Source organism: Apteryx rowi, unplaced genomic scaffold, assembly GCF_003343035.1.
Source record: "Apteryx rowi isolate R43461 unplaced genomic scaffold, aptRow1 scaffold_466, whole genome shotgun sequence".
Taxonomy (NCBI): domain Eukaryota; kingdom Metazoa; phylum Chordata; class Aves; order Apterygiformes; family Apterygidae; genus Apteryx; species Apteryx rowi.
In genome coordinates, this window is record NW_020450723.1 from 267,401 (window position 1) to 289,618 (window position 22,218).

The window sequence follows — 22,218 nt, forward strand, 5'->3', positions numbered from 1 at the left end:
AGCCAGTGTAAGTTATTGCAAAATAATCAAAATAGCACTTTGTTTCTATCCATTTCTTCCCACAACCTATATAAATATTCCAAGACCATGTTTATATGAAGATACAGTTTCACAGCCCTCAGTGGGACAACGGATGCCTAAACCACATTGTGGAGGGAAACAAAGTAGCTGTCTAAGCATGTTTACGTTCAGTGACAAGGAAGTTCTAACTTGTCCCTAAGTTATGACTCACTGACTTAGGACTATAAAAGTAAAGGTAACTGCTCTCTAAAACATCAGAACTTCAGAAATCCAGCATGATGCAATCAAGATTCTCAGTTGTTTTCTTTTTCTTGTTGGGTTTGTCATTTTGTCTGACAATCCCTATTCCCCTTGAAGATAGCCATGAATTCACAGAGGAAGATCTTCAGTTTGCAGAGGTACAGTTTATAGTAATTAATTTGCATGTTTTATAGTAAGTTGTAGAGTTACAACTGTTCTTTGGAAACTAGGGTTATTGCTTCTTTTTCCCTTCTTAGCGCTATCTCAGGACTCATTATGATCTCCGTCCAAATCCTGCTGGCGTAATGAGAAAGAGTGCCAACACAGTGGCATCTAAACTTCGAGAAATGCAAGCTTTTTTTGGCCTCAAGGTCACCGGAAAATTAGATGAAGAAACATATGAGCTGATGCAGCAACCAAGATGTGGTGTCCCAGATGTGGGGGAATATAACTTTTTCCCTAGAAAACTCAAATGGTCAAAAACTAATTTGACATACAGGTAAAAGCATGGCATTTTGAGTATTATTACTGTTCCTTCTATCCAGTTACCTTGTACAGTAGAGAGCTCAGTATATGAAGCTGATGGGAGAAGGGCACATTCAAGTTTGAAAAGATTCATTTTGGAGTTTAAAATCTTTATGGTCCTAAGCCAAAACTTAAGGAAATAAATATATATTTTTCCATTGCAATTTGTCAATGTGGGAAAGCTGGTATAGATGCACAGCATGCTACTTACTCCCAGTTTGGCCCACCTGTGAACACTCTGGGTACGTCTATGGTGCTAAATGAAAGAAGGGTGGGGATGGAGCTCGTGCACCTCACCACTGATCCTCACACTGCTTAATCTTAGGTGGCTCCATGGTTTTGTATTGGACATGTTTTGGTGAGGTCTGTCCACAACAAATCTGCTATAGAGGGGGTTATCCCAAAGCAGTGTAGATGCAAACCAGTCTGTGCAACATGGCTGTGAGACCAGGGACTGACCGTTGTCCATCTTTCGTTTCACAGTACAGATTCAGGCTCTTCAGCTGCAGTAGAAGTGCCACTGAGGTGCCCTCAGGGCAATCAGCACTGCACTGAGCTCCAGCCCGCTCAGGCCCTTGCAGTACTCACCAAGAGGGCAGAAATTATCTCACCTCAAATCTGACCTTGGTCACCCTAACTTCCTTGACAGATGGTGGAAAGAGACAAGCTTTTCCAGGGAGCAACTGGACTGATATTTTTGACATTTCTTTAGGGTGAACATGTCCTGAACATACCTATTTCTCTCCATTGACTAAAAGGGGTCTGGGTGACTACTTCCCATGTAGGTCCCATTTATCTAGGTCACACAAAACTCCACACTGTGTCCTCAGGCAGTTAGCACTAGGAAGCTATGGTACTGAAAGATCACATGCTAGCTCCTTCTCCCTAAATACCTAAGATCATTGATAGGGGATTTGACCATTTCCTACCTGAGTTTCTTTAGTAAATTGCAAATATGAACTCTCTAAACTCTTTCTGAGATATCAGTCCAGTAGCTGGTAATAAATATTATATTCAGCTGCCCAGCTCTTTGTTTTTAGATAAGAACGTAAGGAGGAAACAAGCAACAACTTGCTAATTAGGTGCAGAGTCTCATAAAAGTGTATTACAAAGTTGCTTCAATCTACGCAATTTAACTGGAGATATTAATCTGTTTGATAGAATTATGAATTACACTCCAGATCTGAGCCGTGCTGAAGTAGACAGAGCTTTCAAAAAAGCATTCAAAGTTTGGTCTGATGTGACACCACTTAACTTTACTAGAATACGGAGTGGAATAGCTGATATCATGATCTCCTTTGGGACTAAAGGTAACAAACTTTTCTTTTTATATCATCGTTATATCGTTACTAGTTTAATAAGATGAGGTATAATTGATTTCATTGTTTTGATTGCTATTTTATAGAACATGGTGACTTTTACCCCTTTGATGGACCTTCTGGCTTGCTGGCTCATGCTTTCCCTCCTGGTCCAGACTATGGAGGAGATGCCCATTTTGATGATGATGAAACTTGGTCAGATGATTCTAGAGGTAACATAAGTTCCAGAGTTTGTTTGAAATGGTGTTAGACGGACAATTTCCACCTGCTTGATGTTTACGAACAGGTTATTTTGTCTGTTTACTACTCATAAATCATTATGTTCACTGTCTATTTTTAGGAGGCTGTTTTTAATCCCCAACTATAAATAGCAGTGTAACACCTGCCTAGCATAAATTTTAAGATATACACTTCCTAAGTAGAGGTGATTAAAAAAACTTGGCAAACAAGGCAATTTGGGATGTTGGAGTTCTGTGGGCTTGGCACTTCACTGAGCTCAAAGGCAGCTAGCTCTGATAATATTGGTGGGAATAGATTTACTGAAGCCAATAGGAAATGCATATATTTATCTCCGCTGAAAATCAGCTTCTTATATCTAATATGAAATTTCTTCACTGTGCCTATCCCAAAAAGAGCTTTAACAGAACAAAACACTATGTTTTCAGTACGGTGGTATTTCACCCTCCAGGCATTACATCTAACTGATGCAATGCTGAAAACAATATGGGCTGTCCACTGGAGGTACCTTCCCCAAAAAACTTCTCCTGATTTGAGTGGGACAAAGGCTTCACTCTAGAGCTTTCCAATGTTGTTAAGAAATTTAAGGGACTCTGCAGCTGGCTGAAGAAGGACATTGTCAAATAAGGCTTATTTTGAACACCAGCACTGAGATACTGAATCGATTAGGCCCTTATTAAAGCAAAACTCACATCAGCTTGAAATAAAACAAGTAATTACACATTATTTTTCTGTTTCTTCATTTGTTTCCTTTATTGCCCCACATGTGAAGGCACAGTGTTAGATGTTGATTAGTCCTAGTCCACTTCATTGACATGGGGAGGTATACATTCACTTTTACTATGATCTCTTATAGGGTATAACTTGTTTCTTGTTGCTGCCCATGAATTTGGTCATTCACTTGGGCTTGAACACTCCAGAGACCCTGGAGCTCTGATGTTTCCTATTTACACATATGCTGGAAGAACTGGTTTTGTGCTTCCTGATGATGATGTGCAAGGGATCCAAGAACTCTATGGTAAGTCTGTATAATATACAATATATACTTCTTGTGTCATTATAACTTCCTGCAGATACACCACACAGTTGTCAAAGAGCTGCAGATGTTCAACAGCAAAAATCACAACTGATTAAGACCAAATCACTGGATTCTTGGCAACCAGATTTTAGGAACAGAAGATGCTTAGATTTTATAGTTCAGAGAGAAAAACAGGAAGCAACATTACAGAGCACAGTTGATAGCTGTGCTGTCTCCTTCACAAGGGTGGGGTTGGGAAGAGGTCTGATGCTTTTCGAGCTGTTTCAAAAGAGAAGGTAAAATAGAGTCTAATGGGGGAAACAGAAATGTTCAGGTTTCAATGTTTCATCCTGGAAAGAAGAAAATTTTGGGGACCTTCAAAACTTAGGGTACAGGAAGCAAGTCCATTTAACATCTTTGCAGCACAGCTGAACCACAAAGTCCAAGAATGTATCATCTGGGCTAAAGGAAAGGTAGAAAGGGAGAATAGACTTTCTCCAGTACAAATGATTTGCTCATTATGCTTGTATTCATCCTGCTGCTTGGAAACTCTTCCATATCCTATTCAATATTATGATCCACAAAAAGGGAATTAAAGGTTTTAAACCTAAATCATAGTATGTGGTTGCAGGTGCTGGAGACAGAGATCCAAACCCCAAACATCCAAAAACGCCAGAGAAATGTGATGCAGAATTATCTCTTGATGCAATATCAGAACTTCGTGGAGAAATGCTCATCTTCAAAGACAGGTAAAGAGACTGACAAATGATGGAAAGTGTGTATGTGGAATATGCTGGGTGTGTACAGTACCTGACTCAGGTAAATGAAAGAAGTAACTCTCCAGAAAATACTGCATAAAATTTGAACAAGAAAAAACATCATTTCACTTTTTTACTCACAATTTTAATAGCCATAAACAAAATAGATCACAAATCAATATGGATGCCTTTAAGATGCTACACAGTATATCTTTTTAGACAGGATTTATAATACAATTACAGACTTGACTGCCTTTAATATGAAGTGAAGCTGATGTGGCTGAATACTCTGACCCCATTTGTACACCTTTTTCATTTCACAGGGCTTTCTTCAATATACAGAATTCTACTAACATTTCTTTGAATGAAGTTGACTTCATTCAGAAGCTTACAAAAGGTGGCAGTGTCTCTCAGCCTAATGCACAAAAGATTCAAACTTTTTAGGTCTTTTAAGATGATCACAGTGTGAGTGACAGAAATGGTCTGCAGCTCTGTGACTAGGAGGAAAGGACAAGCCTATTAGTGGCTCTATGTACTGATAATATTGTCTGTTATAAAAAAAGGGTCATTCACTGTTAACTAATTGTTAATATAACACATCAAAGATGTTGCCATTCTGTAGCATGATAAGGAACATACAATATATTTTCTTCTTCTAAACTAGGTTTTTCTGGCGACTGCACCCTCAGATGGTTGACGCAGAACTAGTGTTACTTAAATCATTTTGGCCAGAGCTTCCAAACAAAATTGATGCAGCTTATGAAAACCCCATCAAAGATCTTGTGTTCATGTTTAAGGGTAAGTCTTTTATTTTGTTGTTGGCAGAAAAAATAAGGTATTTAGTCAAGCTCACTTAGCAAAGAAAAGGCATTCAGTAGAAGAACATAAAATCCTTCCTTTCCTGCTCAAAAAACAACTTCCTTTGGATTCACCCCACGCAAACCTACAAAATTTTCAGTGGATTAGAAGGTATACAATTAAGCTCAGATGTCTAGGATCACAGTTAGCATAAATTGTTTAATACCAGGTGAGAACACAGCCTAAGAACCTGTCAGCTGTACGAAAATAAGGATTATGGCATTCTCATTTTACCCTATCGTCAAACGTGAGCTTTTACAAAATACTAATGCATACTTTGTTCTTATTTTCAGGAAAGAAAGTCTGGGCTATGAATGGTTATGACATAATTGAAGGCTTTCCTAAAAAGATATATGAAATGGGTTTCCCAAAAGAAATGAAAAGAATAGATGCAGCTGTCCATGTAAAAGACACTGGCAAGACTCTCTTTTTTACTGGAAATAAGTACTGGAGGTAAGATGGGACAGACTGGTGCTTCTTTTTAATTTCCATAGTCATAATCTGTCCAGAAGTGCCAAAAGATCAGCAGGCTGTTTCAAATTAGGCACTTAGTTGTGGGTCACACTTTGCCAGTCTGTGGGTTTCATAGACTCTACAGCTCTGTAGGATATATTATAAAGACACGTTTAGCAAGCCTTTTTTAAACATAAGTGTGATGGAAAGGAAAGAACAAACTGATCCATTCCAGGAGTGTTTATACCATGGACATATATCCCAGACAGAGTTCCCTCCTTGCTTCCTTCAGTTAGTTGTGTGGCACAAAATGGATTATCAGTGCTGGTCCGTGAGAGCAAAACAATCATACTACCCTATGTTGGCTGTTTTTTGCTGGTTGTGAGTAGGACCTACAGCCAGGACAGTGACACATCATTAAGAAAGATGCTACCCTCCCTTCCTAGTACCTCTGTGCCAAACACCCTCAGGGTAGGCTTGTAGTGCCAATAAGTACAGGTACAATCATCTCCATATGAGACATAGCTCAATTTTGAAAACATACCTTTATTGGGTTCGTTTTTACTGAGATTGTATTTTTGGTGTAAGAGTGCCCTGCTTATTGACTTGAGATTCATTATTGCCCTAGACATAAGAAACCTAATGGCTGCTGCCTACTCCAGACATGAGCAACTTCAAACAGAGCATATGAAGGGCACAGATTGAAACCCCTAGGCTGTTAAATCCTCTGAATTTACATTTTCTTTTTTTATGTCTAATATAGTTATGATGAAGAGAAAGAGGTTATGGAAACAGGCTACCCCAGACTGATAGAGGAAGAATTCGCAGGAATTGGTGACAAAGTGGATGCAGTCTATCAAAGAAATGGTATATAATCTGACAATGATGCTTTATTACCATTAACTATGCCTGAAATTTGAGATTAATGTTCTGTGGGCCATTCTGTCATTTGTAATTTTGATTTGTGTGACATCAACACTTCTGCTTTTGACTGAACCAGGCTTCTGATCCAAAGTGCCTTCTGGCAAAGTCTTTCTCTATAAACTGTGGAGATATATTTATATGAGAAGCCAAGGGAGATCTGCCTCCTTGCTTAGGCACCTAAAGTGGTAGAGTTAATACAGAAATATTATAGTGTATCCTTTCTTTCAAATCCAGACCCTTCCTTTTCAACTCTTCAACAGAGTCCAACTCTTCCTATCCAGTATTTCCAAGTCAGAGAATTAAACATTAACAGGCACAGTCTGGATTTTCCTAAGCAAACAATACATAAAAGTGCAGAGGTTGACACTGGATCAAAATACTGGTTGTTTTAAAACACTGATCCAGGTTTGTCAAATGGAATAAGGACCTTAAGCTCAGCATTTTAAAAACTTAAATATTGCATTTAACAAAGTCATTCAAAAATCAAAACAGAACAATTTTTATTTGAAGGATAATTTTAATGTAACAACACAGATTTCTCAGAAATAATTCATTTTAATTTTCTTTTTCCTTAGGTTATCTTTACTTTTTCAATGGATCATTGCAGTTTGAATACAGCATCTGGAGCAAAAGAATTGTCCGTGTCTTGCATACTAATTCCATATTTTGGTGCTAATTATTCTTGAGGGCCATGTTATAGGCTGTGGAGCAGCTTGTAGTACATGGAAATAATAATATGGAAATAGAGGTTTATTAAAGGAAAACAAGGTTCTGTGAACAAGCACTGGCCACCAACCACCAAATGTATACTGTATATATGGAACTATATAGCTGTATGTCAGTCTGGAACTGAATTAACTTAATAGGAAAGGAAAAGAGAAATGATTAGCATTTCAAGGGGCATTACACCATTTAAAGTTCATCTAGCATTAAAGCCGGATTCCTCTGTGAAGTGCTGGATGCATCCTACATGATCATAAGCACTATTAATTCCCAGTAATCTGTGCATTCTGACATCTTTTTAGATCTGTTAGCATCTCCCAAATAGTAGTGCTCATAAGCCCAGGAGTTTTATCTTTTTAAACTAATCCTTAAATTCTTTGTAAAATTTCCATTAAAGCACTGGGGATTCAGATGTGTAAAAAATGAGTCAGGACGACTACCCCACTGAAGTTAGAGAATGCAAAGGTATTTGAATGTATCCTCATTTGAATGGGGATGTCTCCTTGGAAATCGATGCCTGTGTCATCTTTGGAAGAAGCAGAAGGTATAGAAGCAGTGAGAGGTCTCAAAGCCGACAATAAAGCAGGAAAAATGTACAGAAATCTCCAGCCTGAATGAAAATCTGAATGAAGCCTTAATGAAATCTGCAGCCCTGCAGAAATCATCAGCCTGAATGATTTGGGAGACCAGAAAGAAGTAGCAGCACCAGAAGGATCAAGCAGAGCTCAATCTTGTATGAATCTAGATCCATTAATACAGCCCAAGTTTTAAACTGGTGTAAAATGAAATAGTTTAAGTGACATTTATAGAGGTTATAGCAGAGAACTTGAACAGTCAATTCAAAATAATTGAAATAATACTTTTTTTCATGTTTGTCACCCTTTGGATACCTACTTCAGTTGTTTCCAAACCATGTAAGTTGCTGGTTTTTCCAATCAACGCAAATGATGCAAGACTGTGATTATTCCTTAGTTTAAAATAGTATTAAATAAACGGGAAGAATAAAATGACATTATGAAATTACTTCATTAAATTATCCTACACTGCATGTCATAAAACAAGACAGATATGTGACAAAAGAAATCAGGAACCCTAGCCTGTCCATTTTATTCATTAGAATTTTTACCTCTAATAATTAAAAATTTCATCCTTTTTTTTTAGAAGGAAGGAAAGAAGGAAGGAAGGAGAGAAGGAGGGAAAGATGGGAGAGAGGGAGGCAGAACTAAGAAATAAGTTAGAATTAGTCATTATTATAGAAAATATCAGAATTGATTAAGAATTTCTATGAAATTCAGTTCCACATTACTTTTAATAGTAAACATTAAAAAATTAACTGAAACTAACTACCCTGTTCTCTTTCCCCTCAAAAATTGCCAGGCTTGGCCAACAATGCACTAGGTGAGTTTAATTCTATATCTTACATGACACAGATGATCAGATGTGGTAACATAGCAGTAATGGCCCATTCTGACTGTAAAACTATGAATTAATGAATACCTGACCTTTAAATGCTTAAAGGAAATGCAAGGAAAAAAGAGCTGAAGAAAAACCTTACAAACGGAAGAACACAAAATAGGGTAAAATCAAAGTTCTGTCATATTATGAAATAATATTGATAATACCATGTTAGAAAAAAGTCTGTACTATTGTATGTTCATAATAAACAGCACATGGTTCATTTATATATTGAAAGCATTTCCTGAAAGCATGATACCCGACAAAATAATACTTGACATTGGGCTGCAGTTTAGTTTAATCATTTTGCAATGAAATAAGGGTCTGGACATGTAATGTTAGTCCTCATTATTCTCAGTATAGAGGCTTGGCAGAAAATTGTGTCAGAATAATAGAGAGTCTAGTGTAAAGGACAGCTGATTCTGACTGCTCTGAATTTCAAAGGTCTGTCCTTTACCTAACAGGAGCAGGGAATGCCAAGGTGCACAGGCTAGCAAGGAGACACTAGTTAATATCCTTCATATTTATCTGAATTTCTGTTAACACTGAACATTTGGCAGGGGAGAAAGGTACTACACAGGAAGCTGGATCTTCAAGAGGCTTCAGAGTGAACATATCCAGCTGCTACCCAGCCCAAACAGTCATATTTCTGCTTGCCGCTTGGCTGACTAGAAGCAGCCTTTGGCTGCAGTGCAAACAAGGCTCCAGCCTGTGCCTCTGCATCCTTAATGAAAGACACAAACTGTTCTGCTGTTAGCACTATTTAAGTTGAGAAAAGTACCAAGGTTGTCAGTTACTGGAATTTTGCTCAGCAAAAAAATGGAAAACAAAAATGCTTGTGCTGTGCAAGGTTGAGGTCAGAGCCAGACCGACCCTGGAGTCGTGCAGCCAGTCAGATAGAAAGAAAAACCCTCCATGGGGTTTGGTGCCTTGGGATCTGCTACCACCACGCTGAGTCACATTACACGAGTCTGTGATGAGAGCGGTGATTGCCCGCAGATGATCTCCCGTGGTCACATGAGGTCTCACCCAAGACCATCAAGTACTGAAAAGAAATAAGAGTGACTTTCCTGAGAGAGGAGGTGAGGTGACTGCTTTGTCTGAGATGTTGTGAGTCAGGAAATGACCGTGAGAGGCTGAGACAGCAGTGTCCCACAATGCCATACACGTGGAATTAATAGATTCCCAGAAGGCTGCCAGTTTTTATGTGGATCTCCACCTAATAGTACATGAACTATTGTGAATTAATATGCCTTTTCTATCTATTTTGATTTCTGCTAAGAAAGCTCATTTGGCAGGGGCAGAGGGGATAACACAGAAACAGAATTGGTAAGGTGCTTCTTCAGGAGCAGTTTCTGGGCTGCGCAGAAACTCATCTTGCATCAGCCTGACCAAACAGAACTGAGAAGGTGCATATATGTGTTCAAGAAGAGAGACAGAAATGAGCAAACGTCATTTAAACTTTCATTTAAATAAAGGGAGGAACTAGACAGCAGTCCTCTTAATTCAATAATATGTTGAAAAGACAACAAGTACTGTAAGAGATAACTTGAGCTATAGCAGGTGTGCTAGTAGCTGAGAAACTGGAGAAAAAAAAGTCACTTTTAATATGCAGGCAATTTCTTTGCATAAGCACCAGAAACCTCCTCTGGGGTCACTAGATGGCAGTGACAGCTCTATTCCTTAGAGGACCTGCACAGGAACCGTCAGCCAGAGACAGCAGGACCAAAAAAATGATTCTGTGGGTAAGGAAGCTGCAGCAGTTAGCAAACAATAAATAGCAAATTAAGTTTCATATTTGATGAAGATATCATACAACACTAATAAGTAGAATTTAATGACTTATATTGTGTTGAAATGTGGATCTCTGGAAACAACTTAGGATACTAAAATGTTTAGGGAACTTCTCTTACATATGTTCGCTTCCAGGCCACTAATTTTTCAGTCTATTGGCTTCTTTTTTTGTCTTCAGCATCAGTGCCATGCACTTGAAACACTGTATTTCATGGATAGTCCCAGGAATAATATGATCCCTTAGCTGAACTTCATTCATTGGAATGAATGAAGTGTCCATAGTATCTATAGTATCAAGTATGTGACCACATCTGCTTCAAAGTGCTAAGGACAGTTTAGAGAGCGGCTTTCTGTTATTCTGTGCTAGTATTTCCAGTTGTGTGAATATGTAACAGATGGAGAATATGGCCTTGATCTTTGAATCCCTAATACTGCCAAGATCAGTAAGAGTACTCAGGATCTGGGGCTAGACAGAAAATGATTTTCCTATCCTGCAGATATTTTTGAGACTTTCAAACATGCTTTCTGTTTGCAATAGAAAAAAGTTAAGAAATTCAGAAACTTTTAATGTAAGAAAATGAAACATAAAATTGTCCTCTGGGATAGTCTGTAGCCATATTGTCAGTCAGGATACTTATTGCATTTTGGTGGAAAGAATATACCATTTCAGTTTTTTGCTTAGCTTGGTTTCAAAGAGGGCCTAGACGTCAGTATCTTACCTTTTAGATGAATGAGTGAACTGACTATTCACTTTTTGTGGTGAATTTCTTTCCATCTATTCTGCTGAAGATATTTCTTCTTTACACAAATACAAATAAACTGTAGTCGCTGGAAAGACTGGCTGCCCGCTATTCAGAAAGCCCATTTGGGATGTAGGATCAAGTCCTCGTGTCAGTCACGATTCATTTTTTTGTACAGAGTGATATGTCTACATACACTGTGGGTCCACACCAATTTGGGGCGTTTGATGATTCTGCTTTTTCTGATGGAAAAATGGCATTTTCAGAAGAGACTCCATCAGTTCTGCTCAACATGATGCAGAAGTTACTAAGCCCACAGAGATTTCACTCTGGTCAAGGATCTCCACCTTTTCTGCCTAGCCTTCATGTGGTGGGCACATCCTTTTTAGTCACAGCCTTTCAACTACATGGTGCATTTCCAATCAGTGCTGTTTAGGAATATCTCTGGCACTCACTTCAGCTATCCTCACAATATCTTATGACATTATCACCTCCATGCTCTGTCTCAGTGAACCGGCAGTCAGCGAACATGCAGTACTTTATGAAGTGTACTGTCAACCCCTTTCTGTCTTCCACATAGAAGATGGATGAGGGAACATTTTGCTCTAAGAAAAATCTTTCCAGGCAGCAAAGAACCATGGATTGCTTTCTTATTTATTTGTTATATAACAAATTTCCTATTGCCATAACAACAAAATATGTTACATTTCTGTGTGTATCTGAGCAAGCCACTCAAGTTATATCTTTACTTTTCTCATGGACTACACCAGAGTCCAATCATCACTTGTCAGGACTGGCTCACATCCACTCTGCTTAGGAGTAGTGTCCTAAGAAAGGTCATGTCCATATTGCATAGTGTCTCCTGGATCACATGTGGTCTTGTTCTGCTCTTCTTAAAAGAGGCAGATGTGCCGTCTCCAGGGTCAGTGTTGCTTTGTCCAGCCCAAATGACGCTGTTATGGTGTTCTGTAAATTCACCACTGTGTGGGCTGCCACACCAGGAAGACAGCAAGAAACATTCCTTTTTACATCTGCGGTTTTTTATCTTCCGAATATAATTTTCACAGGAATGTAAAATGATCTAGCCCTCCTAAGTGCCCATCATCCCAAGAGGAATCTGGGAGAGCCTGTATGGAACCAGCTGAATCTGAAGGGTCTGATGTTCACAGTGTCCCTACCACACATCTATATAACAGACATCTTTTGCAGACTTAACTTAGGCTGCCTCCAAATTCATGGCCATCATTAAGCCCCATCCTGAGAGAGGTAAAGAATTCAAGTATTGTAAAAGCCTGCTAGTCAAGAATAGTAGCCTGAACTAATCTAGCTAGCATTAAGGAGGACTTGAGAGTGATATAGCTGGGAGGAGGGGTCCATTTAGGGGGTGCTTTTTTTTGTGTTGTTTTTTGGTGTCCCCCAAGGAGTCCATGCAGACAGCCCAAAGACTTGGGCAACTGTAGTTTTGGTTGGTGGATTCACTGCCATTGGCGGAGGGACCAAATTAATTTAGATGGATCCTACCTACGCTAAACACATAGTTCCAGGGTGTGCAAAGTTGGATCAGGAGGTCGAGTCCTCTCCAACCATGGTCCCTGCTGCTGTCAAAGACATGAAGGTGCAGGAAGTGCTGTTCCTTAGGGGGCTGGCTGAGGGCTTATTCCTTACTCACATACAGAGCAGTAGTATTTTAACCTGGACATTAGCAGTACAGATTTGTTGTTGTCAGGGCTGAAATCATGTCATTTGGCATGCTTCTTGTTTTATGACTATGGATTCAGGGAAAAGCCTTAGTTGCAAAAGTCCTTCTCCATTCACACGGTCAAGAGAATTATCTCTCCCCACACATTTACCACTGACCATGGCTCTGCATACTCTTGATGTCAGTTGACTCTGGCCTGGGCCTGTAGGGTACTTCAGTAGAAGAAGATATACAGGCCTTTCAACAGGTATCAGAAACATGACAGTATGCTTCGGTCATGCTGTGAAGTCTTGCCACAGAGTACTGGAGAAGAGAAGATGTCACCACTCACAGAGGCCAAACCTGAGAGTCAAACCTGAGCATTTGAAGCCAGATGTCTAACCCTTGGTGGGCCTCCAGGTTCTGGCACAAGTCCCTCCTGGTCACCGAATGTATCTTTTTGTTACAGCGCATGGGTGGATAATGACAAGTAAATGGGGCAGAACTGCCTGGTGAGGTCAAAAGTGGTGCAGGGAAATCAGGGCAAGACAAATGACAGAAGAATTTGGCCATGGGAAGCTGCAAGGAGCAACGGGGTAAGGTGCCGTGTTTGAGGGCTGCCAAGACAGACTGCTGTGTGGGTACCCCAGGACAATCAGAAGATACCTGCAGTGCTGTGGAGTGCAGCTTCAACAAGGGAGAGCCCTACAAGGTGACTCACCAGCGCAGTGAGGATGTGGCCAGGCAACTGGAATAATTGAACTAATTCCTTGGTAAAATGCATGCTCTCCTTCCAGCTACATGCTTCGGTCTATTAGTTTCAGTCTATTAGATTATACCCTGCAGGTAAAGCAGTAAAGGAAATCTGTAGTTTTAAAATTCTGACAGGTCTAGACACAAGGTGGCAGGTTGGTTTGTAGACACTTAGGATTTTAGTAGCAGAAACTTAGCTGATGGCTGGGCTGGGCATCAATAACCTTAAGTTTTAACCAGGACACTGGAAGCTTTAAGGAACTCAGTTTGATGCTTGATTTAGGTCCCTTCATGGCTTTAGTCCTCAGGGATTTAACTCAAATCATCCATGATATATATGACAAAGCAAGAAAAAGAATGTGGGTTTATCTGCAAGCTGGTGTCCTGTCATGGCATTGTGCTTTTTCCACTTCACTAAACTCAATACTTTTCAGTTTTTTAACTCCAAAAACAAGTGAGTCTAGCGGTAGTTTCCAGGAATCTTCAGTAGAACCTTTCTCATGGAAAATTCTGATGTGCTGCGCTAATAATCTTGCAGAAACTGTTTTTGACAAAATGCTTCAGGAACATTTTTATAGTTCCAACATGAAGGTTATGCTCCAAAACAAAAGGAAAGAAGCTCCAAAAATTCAGCAGTTCAAAAATTAACTTGCATATGAGAATCCAGAGTATAGATTTCCAACTGAGGCCAATTCCAAATTAAGAGGATCAAAAATTAAATGAGACTGTCATTTGTACCACAGAAGTGTCCTGACTTCTTTTATTGGAAATCCTAATGCAAATTCATTTCAGCCATGAGAAAGCAACAGGATCTCAGGATTTTCTGGAAGTAAAATACACTCAGCTCTATCTCCAATGACACAAAACACTGAATGACGGGCTAGTAATATAACAGGGAGATATCGTAATCAGGATGTGGTGGGAAATACGCAGGAAGTAAAATCACCAGTTTATTTCCAATTAATTAACTACTATCAATCACTTCTATGAGCATCTAAAGTGTGAGAACTGAGAAAGAAATAATCAGTGAGGAAATCTTCCAGGGTTTGGCCCCAAATCAATCAAAATAACAGAAATTGACTGATTCAGGAAGTAATTGCCCAGAAAATAGCTGCTTTGCAGACTCTACTTGGGAGACTTTTTCCTTACATGCAGGCAGTCAAGTTTACTAACAACTTGAGAGAAAATGCTGTCAACATATTCACATGCTGCTGGAAGAGCACCTGGCTCTGCTAATGTGGTGTTCGAGCAGATGAAAGCAGAAGGACTTTAGCGGCTTTCTTATGGGTGCCAAGCAGGAAGCACGCAGCTCACAACTTCGCATTTGGGAATTTTCGTCGTTATGTTCCTGGGACTTAGAGTATGAGTTACACACTCCGATAATGAGTCACTTGATGCATAAAGTAAATATCGGATGTGGGCTTACTATCCCCGTGTGAAGCTGCACAAGCATCCACTCCAGAGGAAAAAAACTTGTTGAAAGCTCAGGCTCAAACACACACGGTACTGCTCATGCAGCCTTAAATAAACACTGGAAATTTCATTTTTTATAGTCCCAAAACATCCTCTTGCTCCATTCACAGCTCTCTGCACTGGATTTTTCATGGCAATCCAAGTAATGACTTGATGATGATATTGCTGCGTGTTTAAAGCATGAAGTCCAGAACATCAGAAGTCCAGCTGTCCAAATCAGGGGCTATCTCACAGTGTCCTGTTTGTCTCTATCATTAATAGAAGTAAAATATAAAAAAAATCTCGCCACAGAATGCTCAGAAGTAAAATGTCTCCTCAGATTCTGTTTGTTGATTTTTCATTATTTTTTCTTTATTTTTGTCTTGTATAAATACCAGTGTACTTGATATCCACATTCTCACTTGAATCCCAGATTTAAAATGATGTAGTAAACTCCACAGATATTTTGTGCTTTTTTTGAAAGAGTACCTCCCTATTATCTATTTTTAAATTAATGTCCTATTTCACTGAATGTGTCATTGTTCTTCTACTAAGAAACAGAACAAATAAAGACCACCTACTTTCTGTAAGTTTGTTTAACGTTATTTGTTTTAAAAGTAAAACTGATGGGACAATTTTCTACCACCTGATGTGAACAATATTTTCTGATTTTCATAACAGTTTTGACAGTCTTTTATTCTTGCTATCTGCTTTTTAAGACTGTGTGACCAGTTAGACACACTATTCAGATTGAAGTGAACCAGGTCATTACATTTCTAATACTGTCATCAGTCTCTTTCTCTATACCTTGATATCTTATTTATCATAGACAGCTGTATTTTAAGAGGTTTACTTTAACTGCTGTTATCAGAGATGCCATCTAATAAGGAAAAATAAGTCAAGGAAACACAAACTTATGAATTCATCCAAAACAAAAAATAAGTAAGAGCCAAGAACATCATCTGTATTACTTCAAAGATTGTTTGTCTGCTATTTACCATTGGCTTTGTGCTTATTAAGGTCAGAGATCTGTGTAATCCATTTGAAGAGATAACAATTAAATGGAATAAATTACAAGCTTAATTGAAACACTAAACATGTTAATCATCAAATTTTAAAGCAGATGGTAAAAGGATGAATAAAATCATGATTTGCCAGCAGAAAAATTAGTTCTCAGAAATTCTGTTTACAGCTGCTTTGGGTAGTATTGATGGAACACCGTTTCTTTCATGCAAAAAAGCTCTAATAGCATCCAGGACTAATGTTCCAGAAGATGAATTTGCTTAAATAATAACTCTGAATATATCTAAACATTATAATGCCCTTTTTTAAGACAAGTTTGATTTATTTTATCTTAACTAAAATTTGCAAATGGCTTTTATCCACAAATAATGGTGGGTCCAGATTGCAGATTGTGTGAGTCCTCTGAATTTAAATGCTTCAGGGATCATCAGCTATCTTTATCAAGATCTCATTCCTGCTGAGAGAAAAACTACAAAACCATCAAATGTTATATACTTTTGAGTATATAACATCTAATAAGGAGTATTGTAATATCTAACAGCACTTAAGCCTCTGAGAGAAATGAAAACTCCTAGGTTTAGGATCTATGTTCTTTATACAGTGCATGGAAAGAATGCACTGCTTTCGATTTCAAGGAAAATTTTTGTTTTTTATTCACTGACCATCTAGCAGAACATGGCCAGGATCGAAGGACTTTCTTTTCTAAATGATTGCCCTATCCACTGTGCTATAACAGAGGATATTCCTTCTTGGTTCCACAAAGCTTTGCAGGAGTTTCAACTGGAAGCTGATAGGTACTGAGCTATTCACGTCCCAGGAGTCAGCATGGATCAACATAGGCCATTAGTAACGATCAGTATGGATCAATGTTATCTGCCAGTAAGGAGTTACAAAAAAAGTGCAGTCATCCTATTATAACAGAACCACTCAGAATTAAGGTAATAGATAGATATTAGCATTAGACAAAGTCAGGGACTTGTACAAAACCCGGACTTCCCCGAATGTATCCTACTACAAATAAACTGCTGGCAAGGTATTTAGAGCTCAGTTTATCGTGCCAATCATATGATGACAGGTTTTGAGAGAATGAGTGTAAAACACAGCAAAAAGGAAGGAATTTGCTGAAAATATGTTTCTCAGAATATAAGGATTTGGGGAAATAAGCTCCATTTCATGACAGAGTACAAATGTCTGGAGTGCAAAACTTTGGGTTGTAGGATAGGAACAAATCATGGCATCAGGAAAAAAGGGAAGGTTATCATTACCAATTAACTGTGCTGGTGCTGTTATCCTTAAATGGGAGGATACATAAAAGCAAAACTCTCAGGGGCAATAAATGCCAAGCCAACCTTGAAAAATATGTGAAACCCAGAGATTTGATACCATGAGGAAATCCACAGGCAGGTAAAATAAATTATCATCACCCTGTAGGGTTACAAGGTTACTGAGGTGTAATTCTGCCACCACCACCTCTACCTTACAACAACCACAGCTCTTTAAGAGGCACAGATGTGCTTAGGCTCTGAATAGCACTTAGGTTTTGGTGAGATGATGTAATGAAAACTATCCACAGTATTTCCAATAATGTAGTTTGTTACTGAATATAGTGCACATATAAAATATCTATTTTAAAAAAATATGTGACATAATTAGCCTTACTTCCTCTGTGTTTGGTGACTAAATAATAACAAACTCCATATCTGCCTAATCAAGATGCAAGCTACAAGCCTATATGATATGAGAATTACTGTATCATTAATTACTCGTGTTGACGATGACAAAAAGGGATTGCTGCTTTTTTTGACATACCAGGGTAGGGACAGAGGCAGGCTTTAGAGGCCAAAGAACACAAAGTGAAATGCTTTCTGCTCTGGCCAAGACATGCTGCTTATTGCAAGGGTGCCTGTGGACCAGGTAAGAGCAGTATTCATAACTCCAGTCTGGGATAAGATTCAATTCTTCAACCAAAGAGTTTATACAGTAAATAGATGTAATACACAGAGAGCTTGCAGGTATAACCCACAGCACAGTGTGAGCAGAGCCCTAGCCTGCAGGAGTCAGAATGCTTCCATGGTTTATTTATTTTCCCCACTTTTAGATGACATTCTGTCAGCTAGAGAATTAGCTACACAGAATAACAGAGAGAGAGGGAGAGAGAGAGAGAGGGAGAGAGAAGGACCATGAAAAAGAGGGGCTAGAAGAGAGCAAGAAAGGGGTGATGAGTAGGATAAGTGGGATGATTAGCTAAGGCTATGAATGATTAGACTAAGACTAAGACTGTGAGAGTGACTGAGGAACAGGTTGCCCAGGGAGGCTGTAGGGTCTCTAGCCTTGGAGATATTCGAAAGCCATCTGGACATGGCCCAGGAAAATCTGTTCTAGGTAACTCTGCTTGAGCGGGAGGGTTGGACCAGGTGATCTCCAGAGGTCCCCTCCAAACCCAACTATTTTGTGATTCTGTGACTACATCTGGACTGCAGGACAGGTAGATGCTGTCACGCAGCCTGATCACCCTGTCATCTGCAACAGGGAAATGCTAGAGCAGATCCTTTGCAGCCCCAGTTTCCATTCTATGGAAACCAAACTGTGTGGGAGAAAATATGTGCCCTGATATCACCTCAGGAGGGAGGAGAGACATCCAGGGAGCACACTCAGGCCTGCGAGTTGGGAAGTGCTCCCACATCCCTTTGGTCAGACATGGGGGAGATGCTTAAATGCCCTGACTTCTTATCAGTCACATTAAATTGCATGATTCAACACTGTATCTTCAAATTTTCATATTAAAGTGCTTGTTAACAGAGCTTTTTTGGTAGGGTTTGGTCTCTACTGGATCTTTTGTTAGGAAAATGGCAGGCTTTTCTCCAGCACTAGGCAGAGAAAAGATTTCCAAGTCTGCTTGTTATTCTCTCAGAATATTTCTGAATAAAGTTGAACTCCTTCTGGGCAAAGATTCAGAGGAAGAAGGATGGGTCATTTTATGTAAATAGTAAACATTTCTATGAGTTGGTTTACCAAATCCTGCATTCCCCATCTTAACAAAAGAAGTGACTTACTGGAACGTCTTGTTAAGTTTGCAATGACCTATCTTTCCCCCCAAAATTTCTGTTGTTATTCAGCACAAATAATGCCAAGGAAACCCTTCTGTAGGATTAATTAAGAAGTAGCTTTGGGCTGCCACATTGTCTTTGCTCCTTCCTGTTACAATGGAGACCAAGGAAAGAATAAGTAACCCAGTGGAAGTATGCTACTGCTAAGGATGTGTGTTCACAGGCAGAATCGCTTCAGTTACTCCCACAACTTTTAATAACACAGAAATTCTGCATTACACAGCTGAATGACTCTTTAAGTGCTCCAGTTACAAAATTAAATGTCAGCTGCATTTGCAAAACTTTCAGCTAACTCAATGAGTCCATAAGCACCTGATATTTCTGATGCTGAACATAGTCAGAATGAGGTAAGAGCTTAGACATACAACGAGTTTATTACATGTTATGAAATTAAAACACAGCAACTAAACTATACATTCTTTAACCTATTCTAATTGTCTTGGTCACCTTGTGTATTAGTTGTGGTCTAAGCAAGTCAATCCCCATAAAAAACCTTCAAGGCTGATGAGAGGGCAGAACCACTTAGCTCACCTGATTTTTGTTAGATCACTTATGCAGAATACAAGAGATCCAGATTCAGAATCCTCTTTTCCTAAGAGATCTGAACTCCTGTCATCTAATTCCTGAAAATCTACATTACTGAGCTTCTCATACAGGGATTTACTTGAGCCCTTCCACTGAAGCTGCTCTTGCTTAAATAACCAAATATTCATTAAGTTTGGCAGAAGACAGTGATACTGTTGCCCAGTTTTAGGGAAATCACCTGACAGCAGGGGACTGTGACCCCTTTCTTAGTTGCCCTGAACTTATCTAAATACAAACAATTTTTCTGGGGAAGTCTGACAAAGTGACTCTTTGCTATATGGTGCTCAGGCAGTCTTTCTGGCTATTTCTGATATTGGAGATCATCCTAAATGGCTGTTGCTTTTTTTTCTTAGGAATATCCCAGTTTTAGTGCGTGGGTGTAATACTTGTCTAGAATGATCCTGTTGACTAGTCTACTTCCTCACTTTGAATCATTAGATATTTCCATCAAGCAGCTTGCACTGATTTAATTTTCTTTCAGCTCTCAAGTCCCTGTGTTAGCCCACAAATCTTGTAATTTTCTGTCAGCCATAACCACTTCAGAAAGATTGTAAATCAGCTACTTTTCTTTCTAATGACCTCCTTTAAGTTTCCCTTTAGGGAAGGTCTGGAATAGGATTTAAGAGAAAATAGGCCAGCCATCTCAGCTGCAGACATTTTCCTGCTTGAGTGGAGTAAATGGCTAAGACCTTGAGGGCCTTTCTGCACCCAGCAAAAGAACAAATGTGCAAGGCTAGGGGCATATTATGTAACAGGAAACATTGCTTGCTAGAACTTGCATGAGGATTAAGGTAGTATGGATCAGCGTTGAAAGAGCAACTCTACTTCTCAGTGTGCAAATGTGTTTATGTGAGACTTTTGTGGCAGTGTCTGCATTTGGATGCCATCCAAGTAAGCAGGACCCCAACTGCGATTAGATCCCCTGAGCACTGCTGCCATATAAATAACATGAATTGCACATCCCATTTTACTCTTCTCTAGTTTCATCACAGCCCTGGTGCCTTAAAATCATTCCTGTCATTCGTTTTCAAAGGGCCTAGAATTCAAGTATTATCCCCTGGAATGCACCCTGCAGGTAAGGAAATATTCTACAAATGTCCTGGGACTTTATCAAACATCTCTCAGTTAGAGGCTTGGCCCCAAACCATCTGGCAATGAAGAGGTTATAATATGTGATGGCAGATGATGGCAGAATGGAACAGAAGGGACTTGTTTCTTCAAACCTAAGATTGCTAAACAGGTGTTAGGCAATGAAGCAAGGTACAGGAGAACCTTCAGGGCTAGAGGAGAAACTGCAAACCCAGAGAACAACATGTGTGTATATAGAGATATATTTCAATAGACCTGATGAAATGCTTCTTCGGTGTTACAGAAAAATGAGAAAATAAGCTACATATATAATAGAAATAAGCAAATCAGTTTGTGTCACAGAAATACAGAACAAATTGTAAAATTCCTTTTTCATACTCAGCTGACATGGCAAAGACAGCAGACTGGAGTAATTACTTCTTTATTAATAATGAGTACGTGTTCTGTTCATGTAATCAATTCTGAATGAACATTGTTTCTCTTCTTTGTACTCATTGAACCAGGGTTCACTTGAAGTCAAGTAAATGAAACATCATGCACCTAATTTTAATGTGAGCTTAAGGAAAAAAGTGATGGACCTCAAAAATAAAACTGATTAATTAATAAATATTAATTAATAAATTACTCTTTTGGAAAGGTAGAAATTATTTTGGTTAAAGAATGAATTGGTTTATAATTATTATTTTTTGATCTGGGGCAAAACCCAATGGTTTAGCATTTAGTTTCTATATGTATAGGTTGGCTAGATTGTTAAGCATATACCCCCAGAATGTAGGTTTACTCTCCATTTTCCTCAGGTATATCATTATGAGTTCTATATAGTTTCCTTATGAGAACAGTTTGACTAGAGCTGCTTAATTAACTGCTATTTCTGTTCAGTGGCTAACTTGAAAAATGGCAATCAAATATCTTTGATTCACAGGTCAGGGTTCTATGATCATTAATACCAGATCTGTGAAATACCAGGTTGCCCAATATTACAAATTATGTCCAGATTGAAAGCAGACACACAATCACATTTCTAGTGAATAAGCTAGACATAGCAGACAATACAAAATTTATGTGGGTATTGGCTGGCTTTATACAGTTGCAAGAGAACAGACAATACCAATGCAGCATGAAGACTGTCTTTACGATGTTAACCCATTAAAAGTTTTTAAATAAATGGGAACTGGTGAAGTAAGCTTCTATCCTTTTATATCACATTGGCATTATGTGTTATGTGAATTAAACGTTCTTCATCTCCAGCACCAGAAAAAAACAGGTTAATTTTATGGTCAAATGCATCAAGAAAGGGGAAAGCTTCACCTGTCACTGAAGGTGGATGAATGCTCTGAAAAAAGCTAACACATTAAGATACTTCTTCTGTATAATGCAAAATGGGGTATAGCCTTAGAATTGTCCCATTTCATATGCTAACTTTGATTTATATTGCCTAAGGAACTCTGGCTGGTTTTCAGTCTTAC

The 22,218-nt window shown here is 38.9% G+C and overlaps 1 protein-coding gene across 1 annotated transcript; it reads left to right on the plus strand.

Annotated features, from left to right (window-relative positions):
* The first annotated feature begins 281 nt into the window (after positions 1-281).
* LOC112971958 (collagenase 3-like) lies at positions 282-7,510 on the plus strand. The gene is made up of 10 exons (XM_026077901.1): positions 282-419; positions 519-760; positions 1,948-2,096; positions 2,192-2,317; positions 3,199-3,360; positions 3,992-4,109; positions 4,783-4,916; positions 5,270-5,429; positions 6,193-6,296; positions 6,929-7,510. The coding sequence occupies exons 1-10, from the start codon at positions 297-299 to the stop codon at positions 7,027-7,029; spliced, it is 1,419 nt and encodes a 472-aa protein (XP_025933686.1). The 5' UTR covers positions 282-296; the 3' UTR covers positions 7,030-7,510.
* Positions 7,511-22,218: the final 14,708 nt, after the last annotated feature.

Coding starts and splice junctions, on each gene's coding strand:
- LOC112971958 (XM_026077901.1), top strand. CDS start 297: ATGATGCAATCAAGATTCTCAGTTGTTTTCTTTTTCTTGTTGGGTTTG. Junction 3,361..3,991: donor AGGGATCCAAGAACTCTATG/GTAAGTCTGTAT, acceptor ATGTGGTTGCAG/GTGCTGGAGACAGAGATCCA. Junction 4,110..4,782: donor ATGCTCATCTTCAAAGACAG/GTAAAGAGACTG, acceptor CTTCTAAACTAG/GTTTTTCTGGCGACTGCACC.